This window comes from Scyliorhinus canicula, chromosome 19 (genome assembly GCF_902713615.1).
Source record: "Scyliorhinus canicula chromosome 19, sScyCan1.1, whole genome shotgun sequence".
NCBI lineage: Eukaryota > Metazoa > Chordata > Chondrichthyes > Carcharhiniformes > Scyliorhinidae > Scyliorhinus > Scyliorhinus canicula.
Genome location: NC_052164.1, coordinates 43,379,510 through 43,403,547, shown reverse-complemented (window position 1 = coordinate 43,403,547; position 24,038 = coordinate 43,379,510). Strand labels below are relative to the sequence as shown.

The following is a 24,038-nucleotide window of genomic DNA, read 5'->3' as shown; positions in this document are numbered from 1 at the left end:
TGGAAAAGCAGATTTTTTTTGGGGAAGTGTTCGAGTCGCGTAACTCTTGATATTCAGAGGGATTTGTTGTCCTTGTATGCAAATCATGGGAAGCTCATGTGCAAGTATAACATCCAATTAGGAAAGCAAATTATGAGAGCTTTTATTGCAAGGAGGTTGGAGCATAAGAGTAAGGAATTCTTGTTGCAATTATATAGGGCTTTGGTGAAATTACACCTGGAAGAGTCGTCTACAGTTTTGGTTTCCTTGGACAATGAAGGATATACTTGCGTTGGGCAGAGCTGGATGGAGTGCCACAATAGTTCATTAGCTTAATTCTTAGAATGAGAAGCTTTCCTATGAGGAGAGATTGCTTACAATGGATCTTTATTCTCCAGGGTTTCGGAGAATAGGGTGATTTCATTTTTGATTTTGGGGCTTGACTGGGAAGATGCTGTTTCTCTTGGTGGCAGAGGACTAGGGGGCATTGTCTTACAATAATAGGCAACCATTTAAGTCTGTGATGTGCAGAAACTTCTTCACCGAGCGTTGTGAATCCTCAGAAGTCTGTACCCAAGAGAGTTGTGGGTGTGTAGTTGATTAATATATTAAAGACAGATTGGTACTTGGGGTTAAGGTGGAAAAGTAAAGTTGATGTAGAAATTCAGCCATGACATTTGAATGGTGAAGTACACACGATGGACCATATGGCTCATCTTATTTCATATTTTGTAGTGGTAACTGGAATTGCTAAAGATATAGAGCTAAAAAGAAAGGGTCCCCCTAGCTTCTGCATTTAACACTAGCTATACTATTGCATAAGACCCTGTTTATAGTACATCCCTTGTTACACCACAATGCTTCATTGGCTAATGCATACTACATTTTTAGCAACTGCTAACTGTTGTCAATTGTGAAAGGGAGCTTGTGCTTGGTTCACATCGGAGAGAGGTCTTCCAAGTTTTTATCTTGCAGTGTAGAGTATGATGCAGTTTTATAAGTAGGGAGTGAACTTATGAAATGTGGCGTGACGGCCATGAATATGGAGGCAGGTGTCCACTTATTTGAGGCAAAAGAATTCAGTGCCACCAATGCATAAATTTAGATAATGTATTTTTTAAAAATCCTTCTGCGACTTTCTGAATTTGTTGAGTTCTGTACTTTATTTATTATATCGCAACTTTCGTAGCAACATTGATTAGACATGAGACTGTATGAGGGTTTGTACTGGACTTGTTGGTTAAATGGCATTATGGATACGGATTTACCATTTGAACTTGGGTGTTAGGTGGATTAGGTCGACCTACTTAGAAGACTCCTTCCTACTGCAGACCCCCCCCCCCCCCCCCCCCCCCCCCCCCCCCCACCCACCCAACCCACCCCAATAACCATGGATCTTTTACAAAAGGACAGCGTTACAATTTTTCTGTCACTTCAATGAGGCTGGCAGTCAGAAAAAAACACTTTGTCCTCCTTTGTCGTTCTTATCCACTATTGACAGCCTCTTTGAGTGTGATTTAAATAGCAGCCCACTCTGTTGATTTTAGTCCCAGCCCCTGAAGTCCTTAACTTTCCATATAGAACATAGAACATAGAACAGTACAGCACAGAACAGGCCCTTCGGCCCTCGATGTTGTGCCGAACAATGATCACCCCACTTAAACCCACGTAACCCGTATACCCGTAACCCAACAATCCCCCCATTAACGTTACACTACGGGCAATTTAGCATGGCCAATCCACCTAACCCGCACATCTTTGGACTGTGGGAGGAAACCTGAGCACCCGGAGGAAACCCACGCGCACACGGGGAGGACGTGCATGCAGGAAATCCATATTGGTTTGTTTGAAGATTAGGGAAATTTGCTGTTTTTTTCAGTATCTGTGTTATGGAGGTGCAGTAAACACCACATGATATATTGTACTGCTGCTGTATATAAATGCAACCCTCCCTCCTTTTAAGTTCAGAATAGAAGCATGTGTTTCTCCCACTAAATGTAATGGTGATGGAGGTTATATCCAAGTTGAAAACCAGTTTCCAAAGTGCTCTTGAAGCAGGAATTGCTACTTTTATTTGAAAATGCAGCTTCATTAGGGAGGAAAACTGAGAAATCAGGAAATGGTAGACCTATTAGTCTAATGTATGCAGTGTGATACTTATTAAGATCTGTGATTAAGGCCAAAGTTGAGCTAATTAGTGTGTGTCAACATGGATTTGTACGGGTAGGTTATATCTAATGAACCTAATTAATTTTTTATAGTAGTAGAGGGAAATGTATGGATGTAATTTATATGAACTTTGAGAAGGCAGTCGTGAGGTTTCATGCAAGAGATTTTTTTTAGCTAAACATTAAAGCACATGGACCTAAAGACAAATTATTGATCTGACTCTTGAGCTTGGTTAGGTGCTAGAAAATAAGTACAGGGTGTGCAAATTTAAGAAAGCGACCAATGGGGGGAGATCTCAGTTACGCTAAGGTCGGAACTATTCATTATACTCATCAGTGACTTGGATAACAAAATAGGGAACCATATCCAAGTTTGTCTTGCTTCAAATAATGGTGCTATAGTAAGAATTGTAGAGGAATCATAAAATTAGATATATTGATAGATTAGATGAATCGGCAAAACTGAGCCAGGTCACTTCCAATGCAAGTAAGTGTGTGGACACCCATTTTGAACCCAAAAAGAACAGATCTGAGCAGGCAGCTCTCCCTTGATTTGAGTAAGATGTCTGCCAGGGTTGAAAGTTTTTAGCTATGAGCCTTCATATGACTGTCAATTCTTGACCTTTGGGCACATGGAACAGAATTTCCTAACAGGTAGCGGGATCTAGAGTGCTTTTTTCCCCTGCTTTTGCCACTGCTCAGCCTCATTAAGAAAATAGGACTCTTTAAGTGATGCAGCTTGCTTGACAAGTTGCCATTCTGAAATTTGGTAGCAAGCTCTTAGTCATTGAGGTTGATATCATTGCACATCAAGGAGAGCTTCAGTGTTTTCTTTGTCTTCCCTGGAAAGTTGGCAATTTGAGAGTTCAGCTACAAGGAATGGCATGGGCAATGGTGTCCAACCAGGCAGTTGCCTGTTCATCAAAGTTGATTTTGCAGGATTTTTCCTGAGGTCGTGGGGTGCTGGTTTCAAGAAGAACACTTTTGTTTAGAAGATGGGGCGAAGACATTGTCGATGTAATTCCTTTAGCGCTGTACAACTATAGCGGCAATGCGGAAAATTGCCCAGGTATGTCCTGTACACAAAGTAGGACAAGTCCAAATCTGGCCAATTACCACTCTATCAGTCTACTCTTGATCATCAGTAAAGTGATGGAAGGGGTCATCACAGTTCTATCAACAGCACTTAGCAATAGCCTACTCACGGATGCTTAGTTTGGGTTCCACTAGGGTTACTCAGCTCCTGATCTCATTATAGAACATAGAACAGTACAGCAGAGAACAGGCCCGTCGGCCCTCGATGTTGTGCCGAGCATTGTCCGAAACCAAGATCAAGCTATCCCACTCCCTGTCATAGCCTTGTTTCAAAGATGGACAAAAGAGCTGTACTCCAGAGGTGAAAGTGACTGCCCTTGACATCAAGGTCGCATTTGACTGAGTGTGACATCAAGGACGCCTAGCAAAACTGGAGTCAGTGGAATCAGGGAGAAACTCTCCACTGTTTGGAGTCATACCTCGCTCAAAATAAGATGGTTGTGATTGTTGGAGGTCAGTCACCTCAGTCCCAGAAAATCACTGCAAGTGTTCCTCAGGCTAGTGTCCGAGGAGCAACCATCTGCAGCTGCTTCATCAAAGACCCTTCTTCCAACATAAGGTCAGATGTGGGGATGATTGCACATATTGCACAATATTCAGCACCATTCGTGACTCCTCAGTTACTGATACAGTCTATGTTCAAATGCAGCAAATGGGCAATATCCAGGCGTGTGCTGACAAGTGGTATCTGGATTGGATTTGGGTTTATTCTCACGTGTACAGAGATACAGTGAAAAGTATTGTTCTGCGTACAGTCCAGACAGATCATTCCATACATGAAAAATATAGGACATATGATAAAGATCTTTTACATTCATTTGAGCAAATACATGGGTCCTCGGTTTGACATCTCATCCGAAAGACGGTACCCCGGGTACAGTGCATTGCTAGTACTACGCTGGATTGACATTTGAGGAGAAATTACATAAAGCTGGGGTGTATTTCCTGGAATGTTGAAGATTTAGGGGTGATTTGATTGATGTTGCTAGGAGTTTGGAAGAAATTGATGGAATAACATAAAACGAAGGCCACAAACTTTAAAATGAGATTATCCAGGAGAATAGTTAGTAAGCACATGGCTTGGAACTATAGAACACTCGCACAAAAAGCAGTAACTGTTTGAGTAGTTTAAAATTCAATGACCGGTCAGATGTGGTTTAGAAAAACAGTACTTTATGCAGATTTAATGTGTTCTGCATTTTCCACGTGGCACTAGGATAAACTGAAGCGACCATGATGATTTTACAATTTCCTTGATTGAGATATCCAGCATGCAACTCTGCTGTCTCTTAAGATTGTGAAAAATAGGAGCAGGAGTAGGCTGTGCGGCCCATGGACCCTGATCCACTATTTAGTAACGTTGCGGTTAATCTGATCTGTGGGATTAACATCACTTTCTTGCCTGTCCGTCATAACCCTTGACTCTCTTGTCAGTCAAATATCTGCCCAACTCCTCTAATATATTCTGTGACACAAACTCCACTGCCCCGTTAGGCTCCAAAGTCTAATGATGCCCAGCAAGGAAATTCCTTCTCACCTGTCGTAAATGGGAGACCCTTCATATTTAATATGTCCTCCTCATGTCTCCATGCTCCCACACAAGAAGAAACATTGACTCGGCAGCCACCCTGACAAGACTTTTACCTATTTTTTTATTCCAGTACCCTTGCAATAAAAGCTCACGTTCTATTTACCTTCCAAAATACTAGCTGTACCTGTATGTTGGCTTTTGTGATTCATATACAGAGACACCCAGGTCCCTTCAAACTGAAGGATTTTGCAGACTTTCTCCACTTAAACCGGTAGTATTTCTTGTTTGTAATAAAATAGGTTTATTAAAAAAAGTATATCAAAGTAGGTTACAGCAAATAAACACCCCCGGAAACATACTTCCCAACAATCAACTCCACAGTCTGTACAGACGTTTCCCCTTTTTCACCCTCTCCCATCCCCCGCGACAAACAGCTCTTCAAACATGGTCCCAAACATTCCTGCTGACCCCCTAACTCGTACTTTATCTTCTCTAAATGCGGGAAGTCATACAGGTCACCCGACCATGCCGCTACCCCCGGTGGTGATGCCGACCGCCACTCCAGCAAAACTCACCACCGTGCAATCACAGAGGCAAAGGCCACAACATCGGCCTTCCTCCTCTCCATGAGCTCCGGCTTCTCAGAAACCCCCAAATATCGCCACCAAAGGGTCCAGGTCTACCACCTCCTCCACTACCCTAATTAAGACCGCGAACACTCCCGCCCAGAATCTTCCCAAATGTTTGCAAAACATGTGCGCGTGATTCGCTGGCCCCTGCCCACACTCGAGTCACCTGCACCTGTGACCTTAAACTGTATCAGGCTCATCCTTGCAAAAGAGCAGGTCAATTTACCCTTTGCAGTGCCTTACTCCATACTCCCCAATTGATCTCCCCATCTAACTCCGCTTCCCATTTCTCCTTGATCTTCACCACCCGCTCGCCTCCCTGCTCCCCCAACCACTTAAATATATAACTGACAGTATTTCTTAACTCAGCCACTAGATGGTACACAAACCCGCACATTCACAAATGCAGTATCGGTCTTTGAAATGTCACTGTCAGCAAAGTCTCAGGCAGCTGCTTGTAATAAAGATTTCTCAGACCAATCACACACACACCACACACAAGCAAACTCTGCATTAGCAAATTCCGCTTGACATACATGTATGTATTGTTGACTGAAAGTTGTTGAAAAAGTGCAACTCCTTTATCTCTGTCTGGGCTCTGCCCCCACTTTGATGACCTCCCCGGCATCCAGGTCATCAAAGGCCATAGAACAGTGAGACCAGCAGGCTGCCCTCAGCGTATCTGGAGATGCACCTCACACCAGCACGTGGAAACATTTCCAAAAAGGTATAGACCCAGTAGGGTTGAACTGATGCTTGCTTACATTGTGCTCTGAAAGCGGTGTTAAATGGCAGGTGTAATTGGTGTGTGCTTATGTGGACAAAAGGCAATGTGAACTTGCTTGCCAGTTGCAATGTAGACATCCATGTAATAGCAGCTGGAGACATTGTGAGAGCGTTATTACAAGGATATCGTGTCTGCGTGGGTTTCCTCCGGGCGCTCCAGTTTCCTCCCACAAGCTCCGAAAGATGTGCTTGTTAGATGAATTGGACATTCTGAATTCTCCCTGTGTGGCAACTAGGGGATTTTCATAGCAACGTCATTGCAGTGTTAATGTAAGCCTACTTGTGACACGATTACTATATGTGTCATTCATGGCCAGAGAGTAAGGTTGGTGAATGGATGACCCATATTGGTGACAAGTTCTTTGTGAGTAAGTCGAGATGAGATGTTCTCGTGCATTCTCCTTCGTGGCTCAGCCATTGATGGCAGTTAGTTCTAGCACTCCTTCAGTTTAATTCTCCAGTTTCTCGCCCCACTTGTTAGATGAGGCTTATGCTTCCTCCTCCATCCTGCAGGCTGATGTTCTCACCCCTCCTCCTCCTGGCTGATGCACTTGATCTTTAGCTCCGTGGGCTAGACAGCTGGATGCAGAACAAGGCCAGCAGCGCGGGTTCAATTCCATACCAGCTGAGAATTCTGAATTCTCCCTGTGTATCCGAACAGGTGCCGGAATGTGGCGACTAGGGGCTTTTCGCAGTAACTTCATTGCAGTGTTAATGTAAGCCTAGTTGTGACAATAAAAAGATTATTATTAAGTTGTGTAGTGCACATCACACAATGACTATCCAAGTCACACTCACTGCGCCATGCTGCAGGGCCACTAGAACCAAAGCCCATCTTCCAAAGACCACTAGGTTGCTCTGTTATGACCCTTATTATGTCGTGACTGTTGTTCTCCCTCTTCTGTCTCACTGCAAGGGACTCTGACCGCACCATCAACCAGATCGAAACAAAGTAACCCCTGTCATTTAATCTCTATCCACTAATCTGTGGCTGTGGGACAAAAGGGTGCAGGCACCTGTGGTAACATGGCACACCAGCATTGTGGCTGCTGACTGGACATAAATTATTTGCTTCCTCTGGCCACAGGATACATGTTGAGCAGTTAGTGTTAGTTGAAAGTTGCCAGACCGATTTTCATTAAAACAAAGTAACAACTATACAGCAAACCCAATACAGACTACACCCTCCTCCCCTGTTCACAAATAAAGGAAAAGCTAAACAAAAAGACTACCCCCCCCCCCCCCCCCCCTCCCAATTCAGACCTGGGTTGTAGGGGGCAAGAGCAAGGGGAGGGGACTGAGTGGAGAGAAGACATATCCTACTTTCAGTTAATTTCACATTGTTAACTGACAGTTCTGTTCTACTCCACACACATGCTGAGAATTTCTGATAAAGGTTATTATTGTTCTCTCAGCTCAATAATAAACCAGGGGCTGGTTTAGCACACTGGGCTAAATTGCTGGCTTTTAACACAGGCCAAGGCAGGCCAGCAGCACGGTTCAATTCCCATACCAGCCTCCCTGAACAGGCACTGGAATGTGGCGACTAGGGGCTTTTCACAGTAACTTCATTGAAGCCTACTCGTGACAATAAGCGATTTTCATTTCATTTTTTTCATTTCATTTTCATGCAGGCACACTGTCACTCCCCACACGCAGGCGCGTGCTCACCCACTCCCTCACACACAGGCAGGCGCATGCGCTCGCTTCCTCCCCCACGTTCTGCTTAACTATCTAACTGGAATTTTAAAAACTGGCTCAAGGGGCCACACAGAAGGGCTTCAAGGGATACACTCTGGGCTGCCAGATAGATAAGACTGTTGTAACCTTTCCGCTGAGCTACTTCCATAACTAGCCTTTTGATCTCCGCCTGTCTTCCCAATACTACCTGAACTCATCGTGCCTAAATCTCGCTTTCTCCTCCTGTGCCCAGAATTATGGTTTTAGTTGTACTGTGGGTATACATAATGGACTACGTAAGGATTCTTGTTTCCTGTTGCCTAGGTATTTCCTGTTCGGAATGCCTTGATAAGCTGTTGGGGTGTAAGCTGAAACAATTTGCTACCTTCTTCCCTGACAGCTTAAATAGACTCCATACTTGACTTGTTGCCAATCTTGTTTCTCTGGTAACCAAAAAGAGTCTTTACCCTGTCCAGCCTTGCCCGATTGTGATCATCTCTCAGTTGTGGGATTTCTGTGAACTATCCATTGGTGAGCCAACAAATGAATGGGCATTTATCAGTAGAGATGGATTGGCAGTCCATGCCTTTTTATTTTCTTTTGTGGGCAGAGCTAGAAGGGTTGAAATTTACAGGAATTGGTAGAAAACAGGGCGTTGGACCTAACAGGGTGATTCTTCCAAAGGACGAGTATAGATTCAAGGGACCAAATGATCACCATCTGCCCTGCAACATCCCAAAATTCCATGAGTCCAAATCGGGATGGTGTTACTCAGCGAGACTTGCCGATGATGGTTGGTCCATGAACTGAGAAATAGCCTTACTGTCTATAAAATTGTCGTCATGTCAACTAGAGTTGAAATTTAATGTGGCAATATTTTGTAAAACATTCCCGTTAAATTGCATCAAGCAAGCTTCAGTGTCAAAATCCAAAGCAAAGGCAATGTCCAAATCCAAAGTTTGAATGAATAAGCTTGTGGCCTAGATGTTTGTGGCCTAGATGTTACGCGTTCCTGAATCAGTGTGTTATGTTTACATTTCTTACATTCAAGGGAGTAGTAATGAGGCGTGGGGTGGTTGGCAAGAGAGAAGGATAAGAGGGTGACGGCCATGATAAATGCTAGGTTTAATTGGAGACAAGGGTGCATTTGATATGGCAGGCTAAGTCAGATGCAGGTCAAATGTTCAAAGTTCTATGCCATAGTAGGCTTTCTAGGCATTAGAGTTCAAAATGCAGGGGTGGGTGCAGAGAATGGGTTCACCCTAAAAATAAAATAAAATTTGGCTACAATGTAGTCCATCCCTCATCCAAGTCACATATTAAATTGTAGACAGCTAAAACTTAAGCAATGATCTCTGTGGCACTCCACTTGTTACAGGTTGTCAACCTGAAAATTATCCATTTAGCCTTATCAGAAGCCATTTGGAAATCCAGATATACTACTACTAATGGTTCCAGGGGGCTGTTGAGCCTTCAGTTCCATGAGTGATTGTTTTAAGCTCCTCCCTCCATTTCCCCTGCTTTTCTACTGTCCTTGGGATATTTTTTGTGGTTTCTACTGTACTGTCAGGTAGGAAATACTTGCTCAAAGTCTGCCATTTCCTTGTTTCCTGTTATTAATTCCCCAGTCTCATCCTCAAAGGGATCGATGTTCATTTTGGCTCCTCTTTCCCACATATATTTTTTTGCAGTGTTAATGTAAGACTATTTGTGACAATAATAAAGATTATTATGAAGTTATTGCTGTCCTTATATTTCTTTCTAGTTTTCTCCCATACTCCAAATTTTTTCCTCCTTGTATCCTTTGCTGGTTTTAATTTTTTTCCCCAATCATGTGGCTGAATAAGGCAGCATTGTACCTCTCTTCTTTCAACTTGATGTACAATATTCCTTTCCAGTCTCTCCACTTGAATGGCTTCTAAGCTATAGTGCTGTGGTCAATTTGCTCATCCTCCCTGCAGTCCTGTTTTCATCCACACAAACTACAAGAACATCAAACATGTTGGACAATTGCAAGGATTGAGGCCTCCTCCAATGCTACCCACGTCATTTGCAATCATACCCTTCTGTTCCTGACCAATGAGCAAATTATGAAATACCTCGCTTAGGGGTTGTGACTGTTTCCGGGAACAAAGTTAGGGGCTGGTTTAGCACAGGGCTAAATCGCTGGCTTTTAAAGCAGACCAAGTCAACCAGCAGCACGGTTCAATTCCTGTACCAGCCTCCCCGAACAGGTGCCAGAATGTGGCGACTAGGGGCTTTTCACAGTAACTTCATTTGAAGCCTACTTGTGACACTAAGCGGTTTTAATTTCAAGTGTCCAGTTAACTTTCCCTATCACAGTATCCAGACTACTGGTTTTAGCTCATCAACTCTGGGCTGAAGTTCCTCAAACTGCAGGCATTGGCAGATGTTGCTGTGGATAATATCGGTGTCCACCAGTTTCCACATGCTGCAGCTCCAACACCTTACCAGCCTGCCATCTTTATTTTGTTTCATTTAACAAATCAGGTTTCAAGTTTAGAAATATTATTTCGTGATTTTCCACAGCTAGGAATGACGTTTAACTAGTTATTTTAGAAATTTAGTACAATACTTGTATTTCCCCAGTGCCGGTTTCACAATCTGAAAACAAAAGGCCCTGCATGCCAATTTATCAGTAGGATTTAAGAAGTTTAATTCACTTGACTCAACACTACAAAGCTCTTTCTGATATTTCTTGTTGGCTTGAGACTTTCCCTTTTTTACCAATCTTCCCCACCCACAGGCAGAAAGTTTGTCACTTGTCCCTTCCTGCGAAATTGGAAACTTTCTGAAGGAGCATGGAGATAAATCGATATTAGTGATTCTAGAGTGCCAGGTCCTCATGGTGGTAGACATGTCCATAAAGGCCTGATAAATCCTTTCCTGTGGAGTTATCGGTTAACCTCCCACCTAGTTTACAGAAACCAGGATTAACCCCTGGGGCAGCACGGTAGCATGGTGGTTAGCATAAATGCTTCACAGCTCCAGGGTCCCAGGTTCGATTCCCGGCTGGGTCGCTGTCTGTGCGCAGTCTGCACGTCCTCCCCGTGTATGCGTGGGTTTCCTCCGGGTGCTCCGGTTTCCTCCCACAGTCCAAAGATGTGCGGGTTAGGTGGATTGGCCATGCTAAATTGCCCGTAGTGTCCTAAAAAGTAAGGTTAAGGGGGGGTTGTTGGGGGTATAGGGTGGATACGTGGGTTTGAGTAGGGTGATCATGGCTCGGCACAACATCGAGGGCCGAAGGGCCTGTTCTGTGCTGTACTGTTCTATGTTCTATGTAACCCCTTTACATGCATTTACAAATGACATAACACTCGCTTTAGGTTCGTGATCCCTGAATACCACTACCAAAACGTTAAAAGCTTTTAAGAAAGAAGTACTTGGCTGAATCTTGAGCTGAGAGAAACAATAATAACCTTTATTAGTGTCACAGGTAGGCTTACATTAACACTGCAATGAATTTACTGTGAAAATCCCCTAGTCGCCACACTCCGGTGACTGCTTGGGTACACCAAGGGAGAATTCAGAATGTCCAATTTGCCTAACAAGCACTTTGGGACTTGTGCGTGGAAACCGCAGCGCCCGGAAGAAACCCACGCAGACACTGGGAGAACGTGCATACACTGCACAGGCAATGACCCAAGCTGGGAATCGAACCTGGGTCCCTGGTGCTGTGAAGCAACAGTGCTAACCAGTGCAGCACAGAAGGCTTAAACCCTCTTTGTAGCCCATCCACCTCACACTAAACAGGTTTTCACACACAAATAAAAGCAAAATACAGTGGATGCAGGAAATTTTAAATAAAAACTGGAAATGCTGGAAAAACTCAGCAGTTCTGGCAGCATCTGTGGTGAGACAAACAGTTGTATCAAGACGTTGACATTTACTCAATGTTAGCTCTATTTTTTCTCTCCATGGAGCTGCCAGACCTGGACTTCTCCAGCATTTTCTGTCTGGCTTTCACACACTCGCGTCTTGTGTAATTGAATCCGAAGCCAAATACAATGTGTGTCTTGGGACTATTTGTTTCGTTATACAGATCATGCTTAGTGCCCAGTTCACGCAAACCTGCTAGGCCACTGACTTAATTTCAGGACCTAAACTGACTTACGTTCGCAGCAGTTTAATTTGGTATTTGAAAAGTAAAACCAAATTCACTGGGTGTTGCAGGCAGAATTTGCTTCCACATGGTGACCAGCCTGTTGATTACTCAAGGAAACATTGGAAAGCCTATATAAATACAACTTGCAATACAAAGAAGAGATTTGTAATTCACAATATTTACAGACTGCATTCTGTGTGAAGTTTACTGCCACAAAGAAGTTGACCGTCTAACTGGTCTTTCTAAAAGTTTGCCCTTGTTTAAAACTCTACGCACTAAAATTTTGAAGTGCTCTTTTACAACAGCTAAATGTCACGTGTGCGTTATAGAACTTTTGAGAAGTCTGCTTTAGAAGATGCATGCCTCTTTCCAAGTGATGTATCTGCAAGCATTTTAACAGTGCACAAAAACCCATGTCGGCATGACAAGCCCAAGCTACTACGTTTTCCAGTGGTACTGGACTAAATGTCTAATTTGTTCTATCTTCCAGTGAAACGTGATATCCAGCAAGATGATGAAGAGGCTGTCCGTGTTAAGGAACAGAGCATTCTGGAGCTGGGGGGTCTCTTAGCCAAAACTGGGCAAGCAGCAGGTAAACTATATAGCAGTATTGAATGCACGAGAGGCCGAGCAATAAAACCTGTTTTTATTTGGAACATTCTGTTTCCTGTTGATCCAAGTATTGCATTAAAAGGTATTATGCTGGTTCCTGGGAGAGAAAAGTCGTATCCCGGTGACCCTTTCCTGTTCTATTGTTTTTCAGTTTCCTGGGGTCTATCCTGTTCTGTGCAAACTGAAATAATTTCTGGCAGCATTATTTCAATGAGTTTAGAACTTGAACTAACTATCCTCACAAAAGATCTTTTTCTTCTGCCAGTTTCTGGGCATTAAGTAATTTTCACACAATGATAAACTACAGAAGGAGGCCATTTGGTGCATTGTGTTTGTGATGTTTTGAAAAAGCTGTCCACTCCCCTGCTTACTACTAACGGTAATGTTTTTCCCATTCAATTATTTATATAATTATCTTTTTAAAAAGTTACTATTGAATTTGCTACTATTACGCTTTCGGGCAGTCCATTACAGAGCATTGTAACTCATTATTTAAAAATAATTAATTCACTTCTGGCTATTTTGCCAATTACCGTAAATCTATATCGATTGAATGGTTTGCCTTCCAGTTATTTTGGTACTTTGTTCAAATATTTGAATATTTCTGAAAAGGAAGACATGTTGCCGAAACCATCAAGATAAATGTAAGAATGCCTGGTTAAAACAATCACAACAATTTATGTTATAGGGTAAAAGAGTTGGTTGGCAGGTCACTTCTGATTACCCTTGGAGAAACAATAATAGGCTTCTAAGTCGAAAACAGCGCAAAGCTTGAACATATTTGGTTCACAATGAATGTGTGCCAAGCATGAATGGGCCACATTACAAGCTCATCTGATTATCTTAAAGTAGTTGTTAGTGTGGCTATTAGTGCACCCGTGATTGCTCAGCAACTGCTGGTCAATTGCAGAATCACCTCAGTCAGCAGATGTTTGGTTTTAGGTTTGGCAAGCATACAATAGTACAACCTACATTATGAGCAACTGAAGGATCTTCTGTTTGTTTAATCAACCAATTTCTGGAATACTTGGCCGTACATACCTGATATTGCATCAACACTGAAATTGTGCTCATGTGCGGTGTTGCTCATGTTGCGGTGTTGCTCAACAGTTCTGAGTTCATTGATAGCTAAACTAACAGCCAATTTGAGAAAATCAATTATGATCATAACATGACATATTTATGCTTGTAGTAGCGACAGATATTTATTCACAGGAAGGAATATGTTCAAACCATGTGCCTTTTTTGAATTATTCAGCAGCTTGGGAGCCTCTAATTTCCCATTACTTTTTCATGGCAATGCCTCAGGCAATCAGAGCTGACTTGCCAATCAAATGGTGCCCTTCTGTCCTGCGATATCCATTGTTATGACTGTTTGAAATTTGGTATTCTTGTATTTGTCCTGATGAATATAAGATGAAAAGCTTGAGCAGCATGTCGCTTTTCAGCAATATTCAAGGTCTGTACTGCCAAGTGACTGTTCAGAGATTTGTGAAAAGGTGCTTCATTGTCACCTCGGGCAATGTGGAACCTGTAGTCATTGTTCTTTTGCAAAATAGCACCATGCATGTACTTTATGGAACAGTTATTAGTGATGATAAATCCTGTATAGGGTAACTGGATTGCATTGTTTTTGTATAAATGGTAAACTTGTGTTTTAATCATTTTATACCAAACAAAATATCATCGGCAATAAATTTTTTTGTGTTTCTGTGGACTATCACTTTTGAGAATGGGTGCATTGCAAAACAAAACTTACTCCATAATTTATTCATCAGTTTAGTTCCCATTTTAAAATTTATCCCATCTTTAAATTAAATATGGCATAGGTTCTATATATAAACTCCAAATTGGGATGCAATTTGTCTCATTCAATGCATGGGTCACAATTTGTTTTTGTACTGGGATATAAATTGACCGCCAATTGTGACTCCACAGTAGAAGTGCAAAACTCCTTTATCTGTGAAGTTTTTTTGTGACACCTAAAAATCAATTGCACATCGAGAGCTTCAAAACTTAGCAAAATATTTTTTTAAATCTTCTTTCTTGAATGTATTAACATTGCCTCTTTTTTCACTGAAGCATAGACTTTATTTCTTTGCTTCACCCTTTCTCTTCAAATTACTCCAGTAATCAAGATTTGAGCAATGGTAATTAAGTGACATGCCATATTTAAAGATGTGCATTTCCTAGAGTTTGTGGGCAGCTGTTGTGAAAATGATCCACAATTTCTCATTAAGTAAAAGTTGTAAAATGTTTGGAGTGCTTATTGGGTTCTAAGCCTCCAAAACATCTTCATTGGAAAGAAAGTGCTGAACTGGTACCCACTAAAATATGACTGCCAAAAAAATTCAGGCTCTTGTTATTTGTTTTGCATATAATGGAACTCTGAACGTGTGAAATTCATTTTCCCTCTCTATAGAACTGGGGGGTCTGCTGAAGTACGTCAGACCATTTCTAAATTCGATCAGTAAAGCGAAGGCTGCTCGGTTGGTTCGGTCGTTGCTCGACTTGTTCCTAGATATGGAAGCAGCAACTGGTCAAGAGGTAAGAGCTAACAGTGGTGAATTACTTAGCTGTCCAATGCTGATTTTCTGTTTAATCTGACAAAATAAATAAAAGCATAGAACCTAAATTGTGCAGAATTGATGTCATGACCAAAAACTATTGGGACTGCAGCATCTCATGCATTCCGTTAATTTAGTGAATCCCACCTGCCTCTTGGACATACATAGAGATAGATAGATAGAGAAATACAGCACAGAACAGGCCCTTTGGGCCACGATGTTGTGCCGAACTTTTGTCCTAGGTTAATCATAGAATTTTGGACACTAAGGGCAATTTATCATGACCAATCCACCCAACCTGCACATCTTTGGACTGTGGGAGGAAACCGGAGTACCCGGAGGAAACCCACGCACACACGGGGAGGATGTGCAGACTCTACACAGACAGTGACCCAAGTCGAAATCGAACTTGGGACCCTGGAGCAGTGAAGCAATTGTGCTATCCACAATGCTACCGTGCTGCCCTTAAGAAGAAATTAATCTACACTCCATTATTCTACCCTAATCCATGTACCTATCCAATAGCCGCTTGAAGGTCCCTAACGTTTCCGACTCAACTACTTTCACAGGCAGTGCATTCCATGTCCCCACTACTCTCTGGGTAAAGAACCTACCTCTGACATCCCCCCTATATCTTCCACCATTTACCTTAAATTTATGTCCCATTGTAATGGTTTGTTCCACCCGGGGAAAAAGTCTCTGACTGTCTACTCTATCTATTCCCCTGATCATCTTATAAACCTCTATCAAGTCGCCCCTCATCCTTCTCCGTTCTAATGAGAAAAGGCCTAGCACCCTCAACCTTTCCTCGTAAGACCTTGATGAAGGCATAGATGAAGATCAAGTTGAATCATCGAATCCCCAGGGTGTTGGAGGAGGCCATTCGGCCCATCAAGTCTGCACCGACCCTCTGAAAGAGCACCACTAGATCCACTACCCTGCCCAATCCCCGTAATCCCACCTAACCGTTGGACACTAAGGGAAAACTTAGCATAGCTAATCCACCTAACCTATATAACTTTGGACAGTGGGGGGGGAAACCAGCGCACCTGGAGGAAACCCACGCAGGCACTGGGAGAATATGCAAACTCCACACGTACAGCCACCCAATGTCGGAATCAAATCTGGGTCCCTGGTGCCGTGAGGAAGCAGTGCTAACCGCTATGCAGCCCAGTCCATCCATCCTTACAGCTTTTAGTTGTGTGGTGTAAAGGAATTATTAAGTGGGCAACAAGCCACCTAATACAATGACACATTGCTAAGTGATGGAGCACCTAGTCCAGGGAGCTTATGCTGACATATTGCAGTGCTGAAAGGAATGCAGCATTGTTTGATGCCAACTTCATTAAACTGAAGCCCCATCTACCCTTGTGTTTGTAAAAATCCTTGATACTTTTTGAAGAAAAGCAGAGGGGTTCTCTGCCTTAGCCAAGATTTCTCCCTCTAATTATCAATTTCACTGTGCACAGCATGATCCTACAAACAACAAAGTTGCTAGTCTTCCCCAACATTACCGCGACTGCAAAAGATGGGCCAGTAGATTGCATTAAGATAATAGATTTTTTTTTTTTTTGCATAGATTTACAAAGTGCTGTGCCCTTACATCAGAAAAAAATTAGCTCACTTTTGCTTGTACTTGGCCATTATGGAACTAACTGAGCTGTGGTCTTTACAGGTTGAATTATGTTTAGAATGCATCGAGTGGGCAAAATCTGAGAAAAGGACGTTTCTACGCCAGGCTTTGGAGGTATGCTTTTGATACATTAATTGGTCTCAACAAGGGAAGTAATGTGAAATAATATCCAGTTAAATTTACCCATGAGTTCAGAAGAAGTTTCTAAACCACTTACTTTTCAACTGGGAATCATTTTCAAATTTTCTTTTGTACATTTGTCAAACCAGTAGCTTTTTGCAACAATAAAGAATCTTTTGATTTTGACAAATTTTTCCATATTTAGTACTTTGGCAATGTAGATTTAAAAACATTTTTTTGTAGTATCGTAGTTTTGGTTTCCATGTATCATTTGGAGGAATTTCTAATATTTAATTTTGACAATCAATGCATTTGACTGCGAAGAATGTGAATCTTTGATACTCCGGAACCCTCTAGTTTCCCATGGTCGTGAGGGAAATTAACCAATGTTGGCCCAGTGCTTTTCTCACTGGTAGTTTGTTCCATTGCTGCATAAGCATAGGATCCTTTGAACATGACACCAACCCACTGTTCTAAGGGAGTTGGATGACTGCTAAGTTTTGTCTGAGCACTTATATTTTAGTTACCTGTGGTGTGACTCTTATTGCTAAAATGGGGCTTCAAGATTTTAAAATCTATTTCATGAGTAAACACCTAAAATTACAGAAGTATTGTTAGTTTGTCTTCTGGAAATGGTAGTTCAAAACAAAAACAATGTATGTAGACAGCATTCGTACTTCTAACCCATAGTCTCTGGCTTTAAAATTAGACATTTATATTTCAAAATTAAACTAAACCGCCTCACGATTTTTGTGTTATTTACCCTTTGATGTTTTTTTTTAGTTTTGTTGAGGAATTAATTGTAAAATTGCTAACTTTCAGACATGCATGGAAAACATTGTTTTAAAACTTCCAAGTTGCTGGAGTATATGTTGGAGTTGTGTAGAATGCTAAATGTTTTAAAAGGGGTATCATCCAGGGAAATTGTGATGAGTGGATAGATTTGAAAAGAAAAATTCAGAATCATTTTCAAGGGTTTGTGATACGTTCACAGTTGAACATTTTCCTGAATCTTAATTTGCTTTAAAGTTTGTCTCAAAAAATATAAAGATATCCTCAAGCCTTGTATTGTGAGCTTGCTATGTGGAAACATGTGGGTGAAAAGGATTGGCAGCACGATAGCACAGTGGTTAGCACTGTTGCATCGCAGCTCCAGGGTCCCAGGTTCGATTCCCGACTTGGGTCATCGACTGTGCGGAGTCTGCATGTTCTCCCGTGTCTGCGTGGGTTTCCTCCGGGCGTTTCGGTTTCCTCCCACAGTCCAAAGACGTGCAGGCTGGGTGGATTGACCATGCTCAATTGCCCTTAGGTTAGGTGGGGTTACTGGGCGACGGCGATGTGTGGGCTGAAGTGGGGTGCTCTTTTCAAGAGCCGGTGCAGACTCGATGAGCCGATTGGCCTCCTGCACTGTAAATTCTATAGCAAAAACCTTTTATGCTTTGCACTCTGCATTATATTAGTGTGACAACTTTCTTTAGAACTAGGTGGTAGGGCGGCACGGTGGTGCAGTGGTTAGCACAGCTGCCTGCGGTGCTTAGGACCCGGGTCAATGTGTGGAGTTTACATACTCTCCCCGTGTCTGCGTGAGTTTCACCCCACAACCCAAAGATGTGCAGGTTAGGTGGATTGGCCAATCTAAACTCTCCCTTATTTGGAAAAAAATAATTGGGGACTGTTAAATTTATTTTTAAAAAGCCCTACATTTTCGATATGTCTTACAGCACCAAGCCTCGATTGTTGCAAGTTCAAAAAAATTGGCATTAGTTTGATATAATTCCAGTGCAGTACGATTGCACACTGAATGGAAATGCTGATTGGGGTTTCTGCTGGCTCTTTTCTGAGATTTGAGTTTGAAATAACTGAAGCTGGAACCTGTTACGGGAAAAGTCCTCTGGAGTGAAGGTATGGGGTCTTTCAAGTGCCCCTTGAAACTCGGTACCCCAGAACTGCTGTCAAAGTAGATAATTGACACAATAAAGCTACAATGGTGTTTAGGATTATGGTGTTCATCCACCAAAGTTCTCAATGCCACATAAGTTATCATATACATCTATTGCTAAAGACATTTATCAGGGTTAAACGGTTCCTCTTAGTTAGCCCTAATGAGTTGCAAATCTGATGTTGTTCAACAGGCGGACAAACATTCTCTATATCTGAAGGAAACTTTAAGGCTTTTGTTGACTCAGTCGAGAACATTTTTCTTTGAATTTGACAAAGCTACTGGAGTGCAAATGTGCAGATAGGACATAATCAACTATTGTACTAGGAGTGAGTGGATTCTGTGCTGTGAGAAAGTACAAGAGCAGCCATGAATGATGTAAATGTTTCGAAGTGATGATCTTAGAATTACGTACTAAGAGTTGTTGAGTCACCTTGAAGCAGCCCATTTGAGGCTAGAGCACTCTATTCTGTTTTAGGTGTGTACTTCCCCCTCTGTAACTGGTATTTCTATCCCCAAGAAGGGAGATTTTTAATAAGGCATCTTACTGATTGCAACATAAATGCAGCATCATCTCTCTTCCTTTTCCATATTCATGCTTCCTCTCCAGGATGTCTGGCAAATGGGTTATAATGAAAAATGAACAGAATTCAATTGCCATGATTATTGTCTGAAGCAGTTTGTAGTGTAGCTTTAAATACAATTTAAAGTTTGCATGTCTCCCATGAAAACTGCTTTCATGCACCTCAACCCTAGTACTACTACTACTAATAATAATCGCTTATTGTCATAAGTAGGCTTCAATTAAATTACTGTGAAAAGCCCCTAGTCGCCACATTCCGGCACCTGTTCAGGGAGGCCGGCATGGGAATTGAACCCACGCTGCTGGTATTGTTCTGCATTACAAGGCACCTGTTTAGCCCTCTGTGCTAAACCACCCTCTTGGAAAAATTGTAAACGTGTTGAATTTTATCCAGGTTGTCTACTTAAGCTCTAAGACCCCACAGACAATTAGAAAGATTGCTGAATATATTTGCATATCTGCCCACTATCACCATTTCATTCAATATCAATAGGGTGTTGGGTGGCATCATAAAGGACAGTATCAAGAATATGTGTTTCATTTATTTCTGGCCTGCTGTCCACTGAACCAAGCATGTCAGTTGTCTAGTGGCCAGTTGGGAATAGAGAAGTGGAGTTCTGACATCTGTTGTCTTTTGCGGTCAAACTGACAAGCTTGATAGAGGGAGATTGTGGAGGCATTTTGATCTTCTCGGGCAGATTTAATAATCATATTTGAAGCGCATGGACCATATTGGTCAGCCAGGGTAGGATGAAAAGGAGTTGGAGTCTTACTGGGATTCTGGTTTGTTGAGCAGCATGTTGAACTCCAATGTTACCCATGATTGCATTGCAAAGCTTTGGCTTCGCCAACTTGTATGTAGGTAGATAGTATACATTGCATATCAGGCATAAGTCGTCCACTTTGGATTTGTCTGTTTGGTTTGAAAACTGACATGATATACTTATTGTCTATGCGTATATTGCAAGCATTTTTTCCTGATACCGAGGTTTATCCTTGATAGGAGCATGTGGATGTGGAACAAAGTCAGCATCTGTAGACAAACCTGGCATTATTGTTTCTTGTGGCAAGGAAGTTGCTTTCTGAAACTCCACAATGTAGTTGCCATTAACAGATATCTATCCATTATTTTAAAGAAGGTATTGCATTAGAATTATTTATATTATCTAGAAAACTGGCATTCACTTAAAATTTGGTTATATAATGGTCATCATTATGTATAAGCCACTGCAGTCAAAACCCATCTCTGTTACATTTAGCTACATCAGTAGGATATTCTTCTGATGTCCAAGATTCCTCCATCACCACCCTCAGGTATATCCTGAATAGCACCACTACTGATTGAGCTAGTCCAGCCCTGTAGTCATATTGACTACAGTACTGAAGACTTGCTGTCCAAACTTAGCCTTTAGTCAAGCTGTTCGAGCATCATTGCAAGACTGGCATTTACCCAGCAATATGGAAAATTGCGCCCAAGTATGTCCTAACCACAAAAAAGTAGGATAAATCCAGTCTGGCTAATTGTCCCTTCAATCTCATCAGCCAAATAATCGAAGGTGTCAATGTCAGGTGATATTAAGTGGCTTTTATTCAGCTACAATCTGCTCACTGATGCTCAGTTTGTGTTCCACCAGGGTCACTCAGCTCTTGACCTCATTACAGCCTTGGTCCAGACATGGATCAAGGAGTTGAACTCAAAAGCTAATATGAAAGTCACTGCCCTTGTCCACCTTGATGTCAAGGAGGGGCAATATACAGTAAACGTTGCAGTTTGGTGTGCCATAACAAACACCTGCCAAAACAGAAACACCTATGGGTACATGTGCATAAATGGTTGAAGGTGGCAGTACCGCTAGTGAAAATAGTTAAAACGGTAGGGATGCTGGACGTTACAAATGTAATTATAGAAAACAAAAGCCAAAGAGGTTGTGATGAACCTTGATACAACACTTGTTTCAGTCTGAAATAGAGCATTGTGTTCAATTCTGGGCATCCCATCTTTGGATGTGACAGCTTTGGAGATGTTGCAAAAAACACCCACAAGAATGGTTTCTGAGATGAGAGACTTCAGTTATATAGATTGGAGAAGCTTAGATTGTTCTCCTTAGAGAAGCTTGAAGGGAGATTTGATGGGAGGTGTTAAAATGCTTGAGGGATCTGGACAGACTTGATAGAAAATATTCCCATTGGTGATAAGCCCGAGAACCAGAAGACATCAATTTAAGATGGTTAGCAAAAAGACCATGACTTGAAGAGAAACAGTTTAACATCTGAGTGTTTAGGAGTGGGAATGCATTTCTTTAGACTGATGGAGGAAAATTCTATTGTGGCTTTCAAAAGGGAATTAGATAAGCACCCGAAGAGAGAAAATATGCAGGTCTATGGGGAAAGGTTGGGAGAGTGGGACCAACTGTGTTGCTCTTGCTGAGAGCACAGGAAGGATGAGCCAAAGGGCTGCCTCCTGTGCTGTAACCATTCAATGATTCTGTGATAAATTAACTTTTGTTCTTGCACATGTATAACCTTTCACTCTCATATTGCATGTGAACATATGACTTGGGAGCAGAAGTAGGCCACACAATCATGATCTCATTTTAACCTCAACTTCACAGTTCTGCCTACCCAAATAACCTTTCACCCCCGCCTTGCTTATCAACACTTCTTCCCTCTGCCTCAACCACCTTGAGGAAGATAATTCCAAAATCTCTCAACCTTCTTGAGAGAAACAAAAGATCCTCATCTCTGTCCTAAATGGGTGATCTATTATTTTTAAACAATCACCCCGAGTTCTCATTTCCCCCACAAGAGAATACCTCTTCTGCATCCACTCTGTCAAGTCTCCTCAAGATCTTGTATGTTTCAATCAAGTTTCCTCTTGCTCTTCTAAACTCCAGCATATACAAGCCTAGCCTGTCCAGCCATTTCTCATCAGACAAGCCACCCATTCCAGGTATTAATCTAGTGAACATTCTCTGAACTGCTTCTAATGCAGTTTCCTTAATTAAGACCAAATCAGTACACTACTCCAGTGAGATCTCACCAATGCACTATAATGAGATTCCATAAACCATACAAACCCTCTTATGAGGTTATCTTACACATATGTATAGTTTGGTATTGTTGGTGCGTGAAGTGTACATTTTAGTTTTGTGTCGAAGGGCGAACTGTGCTTTTAATAGTCGGTAAGGCACCCTAAACTGTGTATTGTATTTGTTATTGATGAGAAGGAAGGTGTATTTATATCTATTGTAATGCAAACAGCAGTAATGATCGCAAAAGGATGCATGTCAGATTTTTTACTTTGGCATTAGGAATCAGTACAGTACCAGGTATGTATATGTAAAGTTACATTTTCAGTTTATAGGGAACAGGTGACTCTGGTCTTGGTGCTGAGCATGAGGAAAGTATGATTATCCAGAAAGATAAAACTACATTCAAATTCAGCTCAAATGTTCAGCTCCCATTTAGTTCCTATTGATGACCTGGAAGTTGTATGCTGGCATTTCCAAAAACACATTTTGCCCATGGTGAGGCTATTGACTTGTTGACCGAAGCAAACACCGACTCCCATGGTTTTTATGACATCGCAGTGAGCATGATTTTGCTGCCATGGTTATTGTGATTTTTCTTTGATGTTGACATGTTTTTAAAAAAATGTTACACTGATTCCAAGTTTGTTTAGTGTATTGTGCCTTTTCAAAGATCAACTTCAACTTAACAGCAGAGATCAAGTGGTGTGTTTTCTGCAGGAGCACTGGCTGTGGTGAGGCCTGCCGCAGCTAATACCTAGTGCACTGCAGCTAATTGCTGATCCTGGTGCTGAGGTAGTTAATTGGATTAAAGGTACAATTTAATGAGCATATTTTTAAATTTTACATTTGTCATTATACAAGCTCTGCTGACATGCACATTGAATAGTTTTCAGCCACTTTTGGATTCACGATTTTATTAAAATTTTGTCCCGTGGTTCCTTGAATTTTGAGTGCATTTTCCATGATGGTTAACTCATAATTAACCTTCGGCTGAAAAACTAATTTATCAAAAATAATTGTCTATAGCCAAGGAAATGTAAAGCAGCATAACACTGCATCTCTCCTGACTTAGGAGTGTTCAAATGTTGACACTGGAATGCAAACAAGGAAAAAAGAAGAAATAATTAATTTGCCCTGGAACTTTTTCTCGTTCCATTAATTTATTTTTCATCCGTCTAATTCAAACCTTTTGAACTAAGCTTTCACAATGCTGAATAATTTGGCTATTTTGGCAAAACTGATGTTCCTGAGATTTTAGGACGGCTGTCAGCTCGGTATAGTTAGGCCCACATCTTAAAGATTTAAAGACCCAGAGGTTTGGAAAAGGAGTTAAAGAATTTTTAAAATATTTTTACTGTACTTCCAAAAGTTTTGCACTTTATAACCACAGATTTGCGCCAGGGAGGTGGGATGGAATTTTTTGGAAATGGGAGGAGAAGGGGATTAAGACACTAATAGATTTGTTTCTTAGGGGTGGGTTTGCAGGATTGAAGGAGCTGGAAGCGAAGTATGGGCTGGAGCAGGGGGAAATGGTTAGATGCAAGCAGATTCGAGAGTT

The 24,038-nt window shown here is 41.7% G+C and overlaps 1 protein-coding gene across 2 annotated transcripts in view; it reads left to right on the top strand.

The window, feature by feature from the left end:
- The window catches only part of LOC119953870 (26S proteasome non-ATPase regulatory subunit 11), an 84,035-nt gene that overhangs the window by 16,670 nt on the left and 43,327 nt on the right, over positions 1 to 24,038 (top strand). For both annotated transcript variants that reach the window (XR_005458131.1, XM_038778471.1), the window contains exons 2-4: positions 12,485 to 12,586; positions 15,029 to 15,153; positions 16,849 to 16,920. Coding sequence is in view for 1 of the 2 variants with exons in the window: in XM_038778471.1 (XP_038634399.1) it covers positions 12,485 to 12,586; positions 15,029 to 15,153; positions 16,849 to 16,920 (299 nt within the window). In the remaining variant the exon portion in view is untranslated. The remainder of the gene's footprint in view (positions 1 to 12,484; positions 12,587 to 15,028; positions 15,154 to 16,848; positions 16,921 to 24,038) is intronic.